Source organism: Mandrillus leucophaeus, unplaced genomic scaffold, assembly GCF_000951045.1.
Source record: "Mandrillus leucophaeus isolate KB7577 unplaced genomic scaffold, Mleu.le_1.0 Scaffold416, whole genome shotgun sequence".
Taxonomy (NCBI): domain Eukaryota; kingdom Metazoa; phylum Chordata; class Mammalia; order Primates; family Cercopithecidae; genus Mandrillus; species Mandrillus leucophaeus.
This window is the reverse complement of record NW_012104432.1, coordinates 1,019,277-1,037,121: the sequence shown is the minus strand read 5'-3', so window position 1 is coordinate 1,037,121 and position 17,845 is coordinate 1,019,277. Positions and strand designations below refer to the sequence as shown.

The following is a 17,845-nucleotide window of genomic DNA, read 5'->3' as shown; positions in this document are numbered from 1 at the left end:
GGCAGGAGAATGGCGTAAACCTGGGAGGCGGAGCTTGCAGTGAGCTGAGATCTGGCCACTGCACTCCAGCCTGGGTGACAGGGTGAGACCCCGTCTCAAAAAAAAAAAAAAAAAAAAAGACTGACCAAGATTAACATGTGCTGGCAGCTGCAGCAAGTGTTTCAAACACAGCTCGCCTGAACCTCGCAACAGCCTGTGATGCAGACGCTGTCACTAGCTTTGCTTCTAGATGAAAAAGTAAGGCTTGGAAAGACGAGACAATTTTCTGAGGTCACACAGCTACCACAGAACAGTGTGGGGTCAACACCCAGGCCTGCCCAAAGCCCAGACCATGTGCTGATCCTCCGCACCGCAAGGCCTCTTGAGGCTGGCATGGGACTTTACTGAAACAATGTCTTAGAGGAAGAGAACAGAGAAATCTTGGGAAATTCTTTGCTACCCACTGATCTTCCTGATGATTAGAAAATAAGTTGACATTTTTAGAATTATTAACATGTTATTAGGATATAAAATTCTACCGATTTCTAAAAGTTAGGAGCAACTGAAAAAATTAAACATAAAAAGGCAATTAAAAGTATTCCAGAATATGTAGAAAACAAATCAGTAAAGGACACTATTGAAAAGAAAATACCGTGGCTGGGCATGATGGCTTACACCTGTAATCCCAGTCCTTTGGGAGGCCAAGGTGGGAGGATCGCTTAATTTCAGGAGTTCAAGACCAGACTGGGCAACAAAGTGAGACCTTATCTCTATTAAAAAAAAAAAAAAAATGAGCCAGGTGTGGCCGTAGGCACCTGTGGTCCCCAACTACATGAGGGGCTAAGGCAGGTGGATCTCTCGAGCCCAGGAGTTCCGCAGTGAATCCTAATTGTGCCACTGCACTCCAGCCTGGCAGACAGAGCAAGACCCTGTCTCACAAACAAACAAACAAAAAACAAAAAATAGTAAGTGTATAAACTAATCCAGAAAAAGAAAAGCATAAACAGAAATGTAAAAGTAGAAACAGCTACAGGCAGAGAAAGGAAATTGAAGTGATAAGAGCACTGTCTTTTACTCCGTGCAAATCCGTAAGAAAACAGGGACAAAGCAGGTGGCTTTCTAGAAAACTCTAAATTAAAAACTGTTCCCAGAAACACAGAAAAATCCTCAGGCACACAACACTAAGGCAGACTAATAATAAATTATGAAAAGCACACAGCACACCTCATGTGCTCAGCAAAGGCAATTCTTAGGTGAATACTCAAACCTTCAAGGAATAGATCATTCCATATTACTCAGAAGTTTTCCAGAGAGGGAGAAAGACAGCTTCTAACCTATATGCCGCCATATCCTTTTGAGATGTCACCTGTGCACACACAAACCAGACACCAACATCACTCACAAACGCAAAACCCGGGGAAATGCCACCCCTGGAGCTCCAACCTACTGGTTCTGAGTTTAGGAGCAACACATCGTTAGTGTTCCTGTGGCAGAAACTAGAACTGTTTCTAGTCTAGGAGGGGGTCCGGCTCCCCCCTCCCTGGGCGCTGGGCGCTGTGATGGTTAATACTGAGTGTCAACAACCTGAATGGATTGAAGGATGCAAAGTGTTGTTCTGGGTGTGTCTGTGAGGGTGTTGCCAAAGGAGTTGAACATCTGAGTCAGTGGACTGGGAGAGGCAGACCCGCTCTCAGTTTGGGTGGGCACCATCTAATCGGCTGCCAGCGCAGCACAGCCAGAATAAAGCAGGCAGAAGTTGGAAAGAGCAGACTTGCCGAGTCTTCCAGCCTCTTCTTCCTCCTGTGCTGGAGGCTTCCTGCTCTCGAACATCAGACTCGAAGTTCTTCAGCTTTTGGACTCCTGGACTTACACCAGTGATTTGCCAGGCGGTCTCAGGCCTTTGGCCACAGACTGAAGGCTACACTGTTGGCTTCCCTACTTTTGAGGTTTTCGGACTCGGGCTGGCTTCCTTGCCCCTCAGCTTGCAGACAAGCTATTGTGGGACCTCACCTTGTGATCAGGAGACAATTCTCCTAATAAACTCCCCTTCATAGATTCATCTATCCTATGAGTCCTGTCCTTCTAGAGAGCCCCGACTCACACAGGCACTGAGGGCTGGGGGTGCCGTGGGTCTGCATCTGGCCTTGGGTGGGGTCCTCCCCTCCGGCAGCAACCTGGAGGGCACAGGTTCCAGACGATGGGGCCACAGGAGAGGGCAACCTGGGTCCCAGAACCACTGCATGGAGGGAGTGCCCTGCAGAGCTGCTGGACCCCTGGGACTCTGCCAGGGCAGGAGAGGCCACTGTCTCCCAACCCAGTGCATCCCATCTCGACCACTCTGTTCTCCACCTGGCAGCCCTCTGGATGGTGAAGAGAGCTCCCATTCTCAGCTCTTTCACCTGCTTCTCTGTCGCAGGTTTGGGATTCCTCACCACCTTGGTGGCACGGAAGCCATTACAGACGGGCAATGCCCATTTTAAAGCTTTCTCAAGGCAGAGTGTCCCGCAGTCCGTGGCTGTGAGCTGTTGAGTGGAGAGGAAGGCAAGAACGACTCTTCTCTGTGGTGTGGGCATCAGATGATTTTAAACCATCCAAAAACAGCACGGCTATGTTAATAGCCGCATAGGTTGCTAGATGACATTAAATCCGTAGTCAGCCAGAAACCCCAGTTCTTTTCATATTTACCACTGATCAACTTCAGTCATGGAAACATAGGTGTGAAATTGATACAGAAAACTCATTTCAGCTGGGCCCAGTGGCTCATGCCTATAATCCCAGCAATTTGGGAGGCAGAGGCAGGAGGACTGCTTGAGGCCAGGAGTTTGAGACCAGCCTGGGCAACATGGCAAGACCCCATCTCTACAAAAAAGTTAGCTGGGTGTGGTGGTGCATTCCTGTAGTCCCAGCTACTCGGGAGGCTGAGGTGGGAGGATTGCTTGAGCCCAGGAGGTCAAGGCAGCAGTGAGCTGCATTTGCTCCCCTGCACTCTAGTGTGGGTGACACAGCCAGACCCTGTCTCAAAAACAAACAAACAAACAAAACCACCAAAAAAACCCTACCCAAAACCAACACAGAAACTTGTTTAGTCTAAATTTTTATGTTATAAACCATTCTTATATTTTAAAGCTTATCAGAAAAACTGTTGCATTCCAACTGGGCAAATCCCCTCAGGCTAATGTACATACACCAATAAAAGATGTGATCTATTTCAGAATACCCGAGCTTCTCTTCCATGTTTTTCTTGAGTTCTCCTTCACCAGCTCCTCTTCCCCACCCACCGCTGTGAGCACAGCAGAGCCGGCCCCAGGGGTCCTCTCCTTTCCTCTGACCCCCCCTCACCTGCTCTCTCCGCAGAAGCCGAGGGCCTGCTGGGAACCAGGCAGGCTGTCAATGCATAAATTAGGCTGCATCCGCGCAGAAGCCTCCTCTACTAGACAAGCTCGACCTTGGCTTCCTTCTCTGTCCTTGTAGAATCCAGTGTGAGAAGAATCCTGCTAAGTCAGTTTAAGAAAAATCCCTGCCCTTGGTGCCTTAACACCTGGAGATCCTACCACTCTGGCCAGCTGTCAGCAACGATCCTATCAAGTCTGCTTGGCCAGAAACCCCTTCTTGATGCTTCCTCTGGGTAATTCTCCATCCACTGACCCTGACCCTGACCCTGGTCCCTGGTTGTCAATTCCCGCCTGTCCTCCGTGAAGTCGGAGTTGAGTCCAGTCTCTTCGCCTTCTGCATGCTACTGCCATGCATTGTTATTTTCTTTAGCAGCTGTCAGAGCTCTTTATAGATTCTGGATGTAAGTCTCTTGTCAGATACAGGATTTGCAAATAATTTCTCCCATTCTGTAGGTGGTCTTTTTACTTTTTCTTTATGGTATCCTTTAAAGCACAACAGTTTTTAGTTTTGGTGAAACCTCCTTTACCTGCATTTCCTTTTTCCTTGCACTTTGGTGTCACATCAGGATGATGAGGCCTGACAGGGTGGCAGGGGCTGGGGGACGCTCTCCCCACTCTTTCCCTGACCGGAGCCAGCACACTCCACGGCTCAGGGTGGCAGCCACAAGTGAGTCTCTTCTTTCTCTATTTGAACGTCTCTGTTGAGCTGTGGCTGATGCACAGGAACCTGCATGTCTTCAGACTGTACAACCTGAGGGGTTCTGGTACGTGGCTGTGTGTGAAAACTACCCTCCTGGTTGAGACAGTCAACGTGCCCGCATCCCTCCTGGAGCCTGGGGTCATGCCCCTCTGTAAAACATGCTCAAGTCTTTCCCAGCTTAACAGTGCTTCCCTGACCCTTCCTTCCCTTCTTCCACTGCAGCGTCTCCCCACCCTGCCCTGGGTCCCTGCCCTCTGGGAACTCGGTCAGAGGTGACCTTGGTTCTTGCTGAGGTCCTCTCAGCCACAGCATTGAGTGGTCCTGCATCCCATCCCCCTTCGTCCTGCCTGGGGCTGGTTTATCCCAGACTTCCCACCACTCCTGCAGCGGCGGAGGCTTTCTCCTGCCTGATCACTTTGGGCTCTGACCTTTGGTCCAGAACACCGAGGCCTGGGACTGGCCACAGACACTGCAGAACCACCCTGCACTCAGCTGCCCCAATGCCAAGCACAGGCCCCTCACCTGTGCTCGGCTGCTGGACTTGCACCTGCGCACCACAGCTACCTTCCCAGTCCCAGTGAGGAGCCTCTGAGTCCCAAGTCCCAGTGAGGAGCCTCTGAGTCCCAAGTCCCAGTGAGGACCCTCTAAGACCCAAGTCAAGAGAGTCTGAGGAGGTGGAATCTAAGTTGCAGTGAAGTAATTTTAAGCAGTATGAATATAACGCTGCTTCTGTTTGAAGATCGACTGCTTCTGCCCTTCCTTAATTTCGATTATGTGAGAAACTCCTCTGGAATACAAATGTCTCCAATCTCGCTTACAACACAGATGTCTTTCAAAAGTGGAAATTCCCACGGGCCCCACTCTCTCTTCTCCTAACCCCCAGCCCCCTTTACGTGTGGAGGTCCCAGTGATGAAGGGACGGTGGAAATGCTCAGAGCAGGCATGTGAGTTTTAAACACGACTGTCACCTGGCTGGAGGGTGTGCTGACAGCTGGCAGGGAACGTGGCTATGACAGTCCCGCCTGCAGGATGAGGCCGAGGTGAGAGATGGATCCTCCCCTATATGCAGGCATTAAATCCCAAGTACGATTCTGCCATTGGAGCCAGGGTTTCCAGCTGTAACGTGAACAGCACAAACTGAATAGATGACCCTTTGCTCAGTGCCCGGAATTATGCTCTGAACTTCTTGGAAAGAGCAAGGATTGCTATTCAACAGTAGAATATGTTTTGAAATATTAAAATAGAAAGTCTGCTCCTTGGGGCCCTAACACAAAGTGAGGGCATCCGGGCCATCCTTGTATTCGCCAGTGTATCTTCTCGTGTGAAATGGCAGCTGCTGGTGTGGTGAGTGAGTTTCCTATTTCTAGCTCGCATATTTTAGAGGCACCTACATTCACCACAAAATTTTAAACACAAAGAGGAGGTGCAGTGTCAGTGGTCTCAGCCCAACTGTGTGGAATCATCTAGAACCTTGCTGTCCGTCCACCCCTTTCACCTCTGTCCGGCTGGGTCATCTCTGGAGTTAGCATGCTTCCTTTACAGCACGTTTTCCCAAAGGTGTCTGCATATTTTGTTTTAGTAAAATCATTTTTTTCTATTTCTGCTCTTTAGAATGAAAATGGAAAATACTTCCCTTTCAATTAGTGTTTGCTTTTCAGTGCTCTTGTTTAAATTTTCCCAAACTCAGAAAAGAAAAGTGGCTGTTTCTCAGACTCTGCTATACACACTCACGCACACACAGAACAGAAAGCTGAGGGCGGAGGTGTTCAGCCCACTCTTTTGCCAAGTATTAGATGACCTAAACGTTCAGAAACGTTTGAGGTTGCTCGTTACTGATTTGGCGACGGCACCGGTGGAGGCAGGATTGGTCGGCTTTCCATGGGAAGATTCACACTGCAGTGCGCACTGCCAGCTGAGAGGGTGATCAGGACACACTGCAGACAGCCCAGCAGGAACAGCGGGGACAGCACGCAGAGCAGGCCATCATCTGCCAGGGATGCCAACCACACAAAACAGCGCCCTGGGACGCTGCCCTGGAAGAACAGCCTTTCGGCTCGGGTCCCTGGGGAGGGGCACGTCAGCTTCTTGTGGAACAGGTCGTTCTTAGGAGCTTGACATCTGCCTTCCCCATGGAGCGGCTCTGCCTGTGTTCCCTCCTTGCTAGGGCTGATCTGGAAAACCACAGTTCTCGGAGCAGTGCCAGGGCATGAGCAGAATGGGTCCAGCTACGTGGGTCCCTCCGCCTTCGTGCTTTGCCAAGCATTTCCCTACCTGCTGGGGACATTTCCTAGCTTTCTCCCCGAGACCCAGCATCAACGCGATGCACACCTCATCTCCAACCTTCAGTGCTGATGAAACACAAATCCTCCTTGGTCTGGAGATTGCATTCAAGATTGCAGAAAATACCGAGCCTCCCTTGTATTTCCAAGCACATAGGGTAGAAACTTTCATCTCAGGGAAACGAAATCAGTCTTATTCCATGCGTGATTAGCTTTGTGTTATATGACTTCAGATGTTACAACATGATTCGTAAGGAACGCTCATGATTGCTGCTGGCTGCCTTCCCCGATTCTGCCCATTTCCCACCTGTTAGGGGTCCTTTCAAGGAGGACCCAGGAGGCCTGCATCCCTACTCTTGCAGGACGGGCGCCCCTGCGGCCTGGGCCCCCAGAGAGACGCATGCACGTAAGATGACGGTGCCTGAGGAAGTGGAAGGAGGCCGTGTGAGGGACCTGGGGACCTGGGTCTTCAGGGTGGGGACAAGACTCTGAGAGGCCAGGCAGAGCTGGCAGTGCTGTTCTTGCTGGAGGGGCCTCTGTGACATGCTAGGGCATCCTGGCTTCGTGGCCCTAGAATGGCCTGTCTCTGGGCCCTCATGAAGATTCCCTGTATTACTGTCTGTGAATAAACTTTCTGCTTATACCAGCCACTGTGGATTCCACGGACTGCAACCAAAACCTCGTCCTGTACTTTCTAAGCACCTTCAGTATTATTTTATCACTTGAGGAACGGTTACTAGTATACGCGTTTCTTATGAAATGTAACCCTCTCATATCCTGACAGCACAGCACACAGGCGCTGAGAGTGCATGTGATACTTCTTTGCTTCTGTACAGTGGCACCAACTCATTTCAGAATGGCTTGCACACAGCCAGTTTAGAGACCGTCTAATTAAGATACAGGTACTGATGAGGTGCTTCAGGGAGAACAGCACTGCGGGAGCTGGAAAACACACGTGCTTTCTTGAAAGTGATTCTCTGAGGGCTGTTCCTCCAAGAATCGAACCACGGCTGAACACCCTTGACTGTAAAGTGCTCACTCAGTGTGCGTCCCTTCGGAACACAGCCTGCACTGGCTTTGCGCGTCCCTTTGGAACAGAGCCTGCACTGGCTTTGCGCGCCCCTTCGGAACAGAGCCTGCACTGGCTTTGCGTGTCCCTTTGGAACAGAGCCTGCACTGGCTTTTACGTGGTCACTCAATTCGAGTTCTTACTCCTTAAAACAGAGTAGAGTCAACTCTATCTACATTTAGTTCAGGCGTTTCTGCTGGACTCGAGTCCCCGTTCAACCCCATCCTGTCCTGCACTGCTGACCTCACATTGCCGTGATCTGCCCCCACGTGGCATCTTCCATCCTGTGCTGAGACAGCGTTGGGGGTGAGTAGGGTGCAGCGGCAGGAGCTCTGAGGCTGGCGCGTGGGGTCTGAGTGTCTGGATGCGTGTGTGGGGACACTGCTTTTGCCCCTTCCTACTGCCCAGCCTGGAGGGCCTCGTGCCCATGTGTGCCCTGGAGTCACTCTACAGGGTGGATGCCCCACTGTGGGAGTGGGGTTTCCAAGGGCAATTCTGAGCACATGCACTTTTGCTGTGACCTGGGAATGCCGCCCTTACACTTGGATCTGTGAGGAAACGGAACAAACAACACCCCATCCTCAAGACATACGAAAGACAGCAAGTCACACTTACAGTGCTCCTGGCACGTCCCAGGCAGGACACAGAGGATATCACATGGATAAACTTCCTCCTCTACACAAGACGATGACGACTGTTTACCGCAGGCGGTTGTGGGTGGGGACCGACACCATGAAGGTGAAACCACCTGCTCAGAGCCACGTCACAGCCACGTCAGAGCTATGCCAGCCTGAGCCGCCGAGCCGGGGTCGGGTCTGTCTTGTTCCAAACCCCAGCTCCTGAGCCCTGTGCTTTTATCCCCGTAGATGCCTTGGGGAAGAGGGAAGGGAGAGTTTGCTGAGAGAGCTGGGGTGACTTTGGAGAAGTCCTTCCAGTGAACTCTCAAGAATGAACAGGGTTTGCACAGGCAGAAAGCAAAGGGAGTTCTGAGCAGCAGGAACAGCCCACGAGAGGTAAAAGCAGCAAGGGTGGCCCTGTCTGGGCAGCAGCAAATCAACCGTCTGGTGGGACTGAGGACACGAGGCGAAGAACACTGGGCTAGAAAACATTAGCTAGGGCTCTGAATGGGAACTTTAAGTGTGGGTTCAGCTGACAGGCCACAGGGCCCCAGCAGGAGCTCTGACCAGAGACGGCAGGGTGGAGTGTACTCCAGGAAGGCTAATGGCAGCTGCACACAGGACGGGGGACGAGGGACGTGCTGAGATCTCTGGCAGCTCAGCACCACGTGTACACACAGGGTCCCGCCTCTGCAACCCTCTGCTGAACCCAGCGGAGATGAGGAGGCACAAGCCCCAGCACAGGAGACGGCTGGCGATACAGGCGGTGCACCCAGGAGGGTTTCAGAATGGGTGGGGGTCTGCTGTGTGCTCGGGCACCCACTGGGCTGACATGTGGTCGTTCTTGCTGATCGCAATGGTGCTCTCGGGCCTCGACTCCCACAAATGGCTGTGTTCTTCTAGGGCAAAACCTGCCTGCTTCACCCTCCTTCCGAGATCCAGTATCTTCAGACCACACACTGACCTGCCGAAGCAGGAGCTTCCAGGGACTGGGTTTTCTGTGTGCGCAGATGGCAGTGCAGCCGTCCGTCGCACGAGCCTGTCTGAGAAGTTCTGTAGCAGCCATGGCACAACGTCTTCAGAGATACCCCAAATGGCTAAGTACTGCGATCTCCATTTCCTTTAGAGAAACAGAATTCAGAGACTTTGCTCTTCAGCAACAACACAAATAACTGTGAGCGAGGTCTTAGAAATAATTTGCAAGAGGTGCAGATGGAACAGTGCTTGTGTGGGGCGTCGGTGAGTCCAGTCGGCCCGGGTGCTTCCGTCGTTTTCTCCATTCTCCTTTGGCAAAATCTCCTGCCCAGACACAGAGCCGCTGTCACCTCCCTGGGTCCTCAGGACAGCGAACGCCAAGGGCTTCCCTCACAGCCCGTTTAGCACATTCCGTGCGCCAGACGGGGCTTACATCACGCTGTGGAAGCTGAGCCTCCCTCCTGAGACTCCAGTCTCACTGCCAGAGCCCTCACTGTGGTCAAGCCAGTGGCTTCCACTGGAAGGAGAAGCACTTCCAGATGCAAAAGCAACTCAGCATCTGCTTCTCAAATTGTGCATACTATGCCTCTGAAATAAAATTTCCGAGATTGTCTCCAGCGTAGTGAGGAATCTGAGCAGGCCCAGCGTACTATTTTACTATGATAACCAGGGGATAATGATACACGTCAGGCACCCTGGAGATCCCGGCCACATGGAGCTTTCTCACACAGGCGACGAGGGTTGCTGCAAGCATCCCAGCGCACGCAGGAGCCGATGCGCATGGTGGCAGCTCACGCGTCACGCATCTGTGCCTGCTCTGGATTATTCAGTGACAGTCATCTGCTGTGCCCCACCACAGGGGCCCATGGACAGGGCTGTCCTCCAACACTATCTGGTGTCCCGTGTGGATTTCCACAAGCAGGCAGCGTGCAGGAGATGGTGTGTGCACATGTTCCTACGTGTGTTAGTGCATGTGTGAGCAACTGTGTGGGGGAGGAGAGGACCAGCTGTTAGCTGAGAGAGCGCAGGCCCTGCGTTCACAGAGGCCCCGTTCAAATTCTAGCTCCCCCGTTATCTATGTGGCCTCCTGTCACTGGATTTCACTTCATCAGGAGACCTCAGTTTGTTGATCTGTAAAACAAGCTAGTCACACCGTGAGGTGAAATGCTCAGCACGGGGCCTCGCTCACGGTGAGTGGGTGCCTGTGGAAGGTCTGTGCTGCTTCTCCCCCCTTAGCGGTCCCTTGCTTGTGACTCCTTTCCCTGGCCCAGGTTTGGGACGTGACCTCAGAAGACTGAGGGTGGACGGGGCGGAAGCTGCCCTGTGCTCAGCCTGCAAGGGTGAAAGATTGACAGGGATGTGGGCGGCACTCATCTCTCCCCGTGACCTCCCTGTCACCAAATATCCCAGGAAAATGCATTCCAGCTTCAAGGACATTCTTAGCAAAGGGGGTCCTGTCCCAGCTTTGTGCATTATTGAGACCACTGTTCAGTCTGGACTTTGTCCAGCAAACATGATTCAAGGGTTCTTCAGGCAAAATATCAGCAAGTGACTATTATGGGCTAAGCTGAACTCAGATTCCTCACGGTTCAGTCAGCGCTTTTGTAACTGCAGCAGGACAGCGTCTAGAGTAACTTGTTTCAGTGCGGCTGCGATGACACTTTCTGTGGGTTCACCTTTAGCAACAGGCACAAAAGCCAGTAGGGCCTCCCACAGTCCAACCAGAACCGCTGGAAAGCACCCCCCTTTTCATGGTCACACACACTGGAATTGGAATATTTTCTGCAGTCTTTCTCATATTAAAATGATTAAAAGCAAACAGTCGCACATCCAAGCAAAGAACTCCTATCATAAGGCCCTGTGCCTGTTCCCCTGGCTCACATCTGAGCGTGCCACGTACCTGCAGGGAAATCCGGCCGATGCCGCTGAGCAGCTGAGGCTCTTGCTCTGGGTAATACTTGATAACCGCATGGTACGCCTCCACGGCGAGCACATAATCCTGCGGGAAGAAAAACCCAGCGTACCTCAGGGCTGAGAAAAGCACTGCGGGTTTCACACGTGTAGAAGAGCACAAGCATATACAGACGCGGTGTGGAGAGAGGACACGCTGACACACGAGCTGGCGGGGAAGCTGGAAAGCAGCACGCGGCGCTCGGCTGGGAGGGGGTGGCTGCTCTCCCAACTGCAGTCAGGCTGGGATTCTGAGCTGTGTGCGTCGCGCAGGCGGGGTCCTGCCTGTCATTGGGGGCTGTCAGGGTTTAGTTGGGCCTGAGGGTCTGTTTCCTGCTTCCATCTTCTAAACAGCAATTCGTATTTCACTTGGACCGCACCTAACTCTCTTTCCTGACAAAGTTATTATGTGAATAGGCGAACGCTGTCTCATCTCCATCCTCCAAATACATAAGCCAAATTTTTAAAGTGTCTCTTAAACGTTTTCTATGCTAGAAACTAAGGTCAAATCTTTAAATGTAGAGAAAACCCACAAAACAACTTTGCCGAGGCTGAGGATGGCAATGGGGGTCACCCTTGCTGAGCAGAATGTGTGAATGTCGTCTGGTCTCTGTGGCACGCGTGAGACCCTCCTGTTTCGGAGACAGCTACGGGGGAACATTTAGGAGCGCTGTGCCAGCTGCCGTGCTCAGGGCATCTGCTTTCTGCCAAGGGCCTTTGCTGGATCCCTCATCACTCTGCTCTGTCTGTGGTGGTCTGGCCCGCAGCCCCTCCTCAAGGACAAGGCCTGGCAGCACCGTCTCACTGTCCATCTGCCCGCTCATGCCGGCCCATCGCAGGCACTTGGTGGACGCTGAGTGGACCCAGTCACCCTTTCCAGGTGTGAGCAAAGCGGTCTCAGTGCAGGAAGGTCTTGCCAGAGTCATGTGGGACACAGTGGTAGCTTGTCTCAAGTCCCCAACAAACCCGGGCTCTCTCGAGTAAGACAGTGATTGCCACATTTATTGAGCGAGCTCTGTGCAGCAGGCCCTGCACTAAATACTCCCCTGCATTCTAGCACTTAGCTATAAGCACTCGGTCAGCAATAACGACGGCCACCAATGGTGTTTTCCTTCTTACTTATTCATCATAAAATCCCAGAAGGTACTTTTATTTCTTTATTCTTCTACATGTTCCATTTCCTCCAAACTGGGACTGGAGTTACTAGCTTGCTAATTGGGATGTTACAAAGAAAGACAGACAAGTACAATTCCAGTTTGGTAGGAAGGAAAAAAAAACCCAAAAAAACAAAAAGACTGTCTCTAGTCTAGTAACTTCGAGTACAGCTCATTAAAACTCATTTTATTCAAGGCCTGACGCCCATGAGGAGCCAGACAGCACATGCCTCAGTCTCCTTTCCCACGCCTTCCTGCTGCCTGTCTCTGCTGTCTAGTTGTGCGAGTGTGAGCGTGTGTGAACGTGCATGAGCATGAGAGCGTGTGTGCGTGTGTGTGAGTGCGTGAACGTGCGTGTATGAGCATGAGAGCATGTGTGTGAGCATGTGTGTGTGTGTGTGTGAGCATGTGTGAGTTCCCTTGCACAGAGGAGGGCTTTGTGACCTGGCATGGGGGCACTCGGGGTGGCTGAGGCTGCAGCTGGGATGGACACGGCACCCTTGATGCAGAGGCGGGGCCTGCACACCCTGGGCTGGTCCTGATCGGACAAGTTTAGGGGAGCAGCCCTGCCTTCCAACAGGGGCTGCACCCACCGGCTTTTCCGATCAGGGAAAATGGCCAAAAGAAGCTCTTTAGAGAGAGCTTAACCTACTCTCCAGATCACATAGATTTGGCTTTGTGAAGGACATGAATGACTTGCTTCCAGGGACAAGCCTATTTTAGCTCAATCTTCACCATTTCTTTTCAGCAGCCACACGTGGTTTACTGGCTGTGAAACTAGATTTACAACCATTCTGCAACCAGAAAGGACTTGTGCAGTCTAATTCCAGCAAGACGGAAGGTAGCTGATGCAGCTGCCTGCTCCTTTCCATCATGTGCGGCGCCATGGCGGGTGGTGATAATGCAGACTGGCGAGCTGTGGGGACACCAGGAGGGAAGTGGACTCCCAGGGGCACCGGGGGAGGGGGGCCCAGGCCACCTAAAGTGGCAGGCACCTGCATCCATATAGTCTGCCAGTGCAGGTGCCCTAAGGCTACGGTGAGGCCTAAGGAGAGGAAGCAGTATTTAAAAAGTGAAGATAGTGACATTTTCAATGCTTTATAATACGTGCCACTGTGCATTGTAGCATATCATGCAGATTTATCCAGGGCTAAAACATATGAATACATTTCATTGTTAAGAAGTTAAATTGATATTTATTTCACTGTAATAAAAATGTTATTCAAGATAATTAAATGGCTGATTAAATAACTCATTGTTAGCCCATACACATAATTTAATTAACAGGATACCCCCTTATTATTAAGACCACACACTGTTGCAATACCCTGTATGCTCACTAGATGGCAAGAGAGTGCATATGCTTGGATTGGCTTTAATTGCAACATTTTTTTGCTCCTTTTTTTAACTCAGGAAAATGAAAGCTTAAGCTGAACTTTCAAATTAAATCACGTCCATTGTAAAAGTATTTTTGAAATGCAATAATATGTTCTGTACTGAGTCCCAGCAATACAGGAGGAAGACTCCCATTTGGAGCCTGGTGGTGGTGTTACTATTACAGGGCAACAAAGAAAAGCTCACTCCATCGTTTTCTAGTAATGTCTTAAAATGCAAATAAAAGCCTGCCAGGGGAACAGGGAACTTTCCTCCCTGGGGAGTTTTAGCCCCATGATTAGTGAAGCACCAGTCCTGTGAATTTATAATTGGTTCTTCATGTCTTTGCATAAGAATGTTTCAGCAAGCTGGTGACTTTCAGGTGAAGCCGACAGTACTCTCAGCGGGTGGAGGCCTACTGTGGCCGCCCAGACTGCCAGGTGGAGTGTCAGGGCTGGCCACAGGCAGCACTGGGAGAATGGCCTGTTTTGAGGGGTAGAGGGGTCAGGCCGGGTGCTTCGGGGTCACCTGGTTGCTGGCCCAGCCTTGGGTGAAGAGGCCACCTCCCGCCTTCCAGCACGGAGGCCCAGGGCAGGGGAGCGGGAGGGCCTACTTTTCACCCCCGCTCGGAGGTGGGCAAGCCCTGCTGCAGAAGCCAGAGGGGGCTGGAGAAGGGAAGGGGGGCGGGTGGGAGGAGGGTGAGGACCAGAACAAAGTGACCGTGCGGGCACCTGACCTCAGTGGGAATATCTCAGGGGTGGCAACGGAAGAAAAACCTGCTCTGAGCAAAACCACAGAACTTAAAAACCGTAATTTCCTTTATCCAGTGTGCTGAAGGAGAGGAGAGAGCTGTGTGAATGTCAGAGCTGGGAGGAATTTCAGAGATCTCAGATCTACGCCCTTATTTTGAAGGAGGACGCTGAGGCTTGCAGCAGTGCGAGGCTGCGTCACGGGTGCTTGCTACCGAGGACGAACAGGATGCCCTGAGTCTCCTTGTGCGTCCAGCCCGACGCAGCTGCAGAAACCCAAAGGCAGGGGCCCTGCGCTGGGCACTAAAGCCGAGGTGTGTGCTGCACACCTTCCTGACGGAGTGCCTGAGCTGCTGATGTTTGTGAATCTACACCCACACCCAGCCTGCTCGGAGCAGTGCCCCCGGCCACAGTCGCCTCTGGGGATGCTGCAGGGTCCCTGCATAAAGCAGGGCTGCCACTTCAGGGTTCATGACAGAGCCTGCGAGCACAGTTCTCCACCTGGTAAACTGTCTGCTCTGCCTTGCTGAAAATCAAACTCAGGAACGACCTTGGCCACACGAAAGCCGCATGGGTGTGGGAGGAGTTACGATCACTGTCTTAGAACAGCCCAGGAGGTGGTGTGAGCACTGCTCTGGGGCTTCTGCTGCTAGCTGATTCCTGCAGCAGCTCTCAGTATGCACAGCTGGCTGCAGGGCCACCAGCTCCACACAGGGCACCCCGACGCCCAGTGTGGGAGGTGAGCCAGGCGTGGGTGCATTCCAAACAAAGAGAGGAGCCAAAAAACACCGTTGCACAGGCTAGCGAGAGCCCGGAGACGCGGAAAAACCAATGGCAGCCTCAGTTCAGCTCCCTGATTTCTAAGCTGTTCCCTGGGGGCTGAGAGCCCTGGGGTGACGTCCTAAGAAGGTCTTGTGGGGAAGCTTGTCTTCAGGTGTTGCGAGCATCAATCATAAAATCAAAACCAAGAGGCGAAAAAAACACCCTCCACGAAGACAGGGAGAACAAAGGACACCTTCTGGGGATGGAATTCAGAGAAAAACGGGGGAAAATGAACAACGCTTTAAATGAAATCATTTAGACCCACGTTTCAATAATGAAATCTGATCATGTAAATTCTACATTCTGTTGAAATCTCCTGCAGTAGAAATGAAAGTACATATAGCCCCGTAATGTTTCACTGGGCTCCCTGTGAAGCCAGTGCTTAGCTGGCTTCTCTCACGGCTACACCGGCCCGTCCCTGCCAGCATCTATTATACAGCGGCTCCCTCACGGCTCCCACTGACACACCCTCTTCCAGATCCCATGGCGGCCCTGCTCGGCCACCCACGTACCTTCATCAGGAGCAGACAGTTTGCCATGGAGTACATCACCCGGCCCAGACGTGACCTCCACAACCGGACAGAGGCTGCAAGGTAAGAGCAGCCTGTAAGTGCACAAATACATTTGAGGTTTTTTCTAGCCATCAATTATTGGGTCCTGTGGATTCTAATTTAACTTTAAAAGATCCCTCTTGCTAATACCACTGGATTTCGGCATGGAATGCTGAATATGCTGCAGGCTGCACTGAGGCAGAAAATACAGCACTCGTGCTGGGACCAGAGGTGTCTTTGGGAAGAGACCCTCGGCATCAGGAGAACCAGGAGGGCGGCTGCTCAGCATCAGCCCAGACACGAAGCCAAACGGTCTGACCGGAAGCCCCGTTTCCAAAGCCAGAACCCTGAGAAAAGGAGCGGAGCTGACAGAAACGACGACATTGTCTGTAGCTCGACAAGGCCAGGAGGGCCACTGGCCAGGGTGGCTGCCAGCCTCTTACAGTTGACCTATGGGAGGCCACCTGGAGGCCCTACCCGTGCCCAGCCACAAGGCCTCCCCTGCCTCCCGGCCATGGGCTGGTGCAGGTGCCAGTTCTCCCGAGGAGTGCCACACCCTGGTCCAGAACTCAAGTGGCTGGCACATTTCTCTGGGGACTTGGCACTCCCCTGCAGCCAGCTTCCTTCCCTAGCACCCACTGCCTCACGGTGGCTGACCGCGACCCTGAGCCTGGCCCGTCCCTCCCTGCTCTCCCCTGCATATTCGTTAGTTAGCAGCCATCCCTCCACTGATTTCAAACCTTCAGGGCCCATCTCTTCTAGAAGTTTCCAAACTGGCTTTGTGGACTTGCTGGGGTCTGCAAAGGCCCCTGGGAGGAGGGCGGGCTGACCAATAGCACCTGTTTATTACTGGGATGGCCAGGGGGAAGGCGCAGGTTGAGGACTGAGCTCATCTGAAATGAGTATGTTATCGACAGGCAAGCTGAGGTCCAGAGAGGACAGGGACGTTTCCATCTGACCCCCGTCCAGTGCTCCTTGCGCCTGTACTGTGCCCACTTCCTCTAAGAAAAGTCCACACCCCAACTGTGAAGTGCCAAGATGCCACCCTGGGCAGCACCAGTGCCTGGGAGCGCTCCCAGCCTCCCTCATTGCTGGGCACTGGGAGCCGTGTGTCCCCGGCTGCCTCTGAGGCTGTGATTTAGGAGGCTGAAGCTGACCTTCCTCCCGCAGCTGGCACCACCTGTCCACAGTGAGATAACAATCACCTAGAAATGATGTGTATTCACGGTGTGCTTCAGGAGAACACACAGAAACTTAATTGCTAGAATTAAAAACTTAACTCTCTTTGCCTTTCAGCAATTAAAAACACATTAGCTGCTTATATTCCCCTTGTACCATTATTTTTGTGAAAAGAAATTCTGAATATCTTCTCTTAATGGAGGTAAAATATGGATTATCTCAATGAATTGCATATTTATTCTGATGATCTTTGCAGTTTCTTTTCCTGCTTTAAATCCTCCCCTACCCTCCTTAGAAATGCTCATGGTGTAACCTTTTGTTCGATTTCCAGGAACAGCCTTCTGCTCTCTGATAACTACATGCTCATTCCCACCAAAGCGGGAGCCCAACAAGGGGTAACATGACTGGGTGCCAAGAATGCTGGATGGGACATCCAGGAGCAGATGGCGACGTCTCTCCTTCAGACCTTGTTACTCTGCTTTCAATTAAATTACTGAAAAGAGAGTGCACAAGTGCACACACAAGCACACACCACACCCACACCACATGCCACAACATGCACATTCAACGTACACCCACCACATACACACCTCACACATGTTCAGCTCACACCAGCCAGCAGTTCCCCAGAAACCCCAGCACACCTGCAGAAACGCAGACCACCCGGTCCCGACTTGGGCTGCACACCGAGTAGGACAGAAGCTATGGGAAGGAGGAGACGACCAGGCAACCAGGCCTGTCGGGAGACGCTGCCACAAGCAGTGAGGGAGTGAGGCTCGGCGGGGCTGCCCGGGAGGGAGCACTCAGGCCGGGTTTCCAACCGTGATCGGAAGCTCGCTCCTGGCTAACGCACTCCCCGAGACGCAGCTGGCATGGCCTCACTGTGCGGATCGGCCCGTGTCAGGCCTCCCTGCGCGGATGGGCCCATATCACGGCCTCACTGTGCGGATCGGCCCGTGTCAGGCCTCACTGTGCGGATCGGCTCGTGTCAGGCCTCACTGTGTGGATCGGCCCGTGTCATGGCCTCACTGTGCGGATCGGCCCGTGTCATGGCC

General features: G+C 52.2%; 1 protein-coding gene across 1 annotated transcript in view; it reads right to left on the bottom strand.

The window, feature by feature from the left end:
• Positions 1-17,845, bottom strand: part of LOC105548593 (trafficking protein particle complex subunit 12) — a 122,751-nt gene that overhangs the window by 4,618 nt on the left and 100,288 nt on the right. The window contains exons 7-8 of the mRNA XM_011992674.1: positions 15,573-15,646; positions 10,912-11,010 (exon numbers count right to left, since the gene is read on the bottom strand). Coding sequence (XP_011848064.1) covers positions 10,912-11,010; positions 15,573-15,646 — 173 coding nt within the window. The remainder of the gene's footprint in view (positions 1-10,911; positions 11,011-15,572; positions 15,647-17,845) is intronic.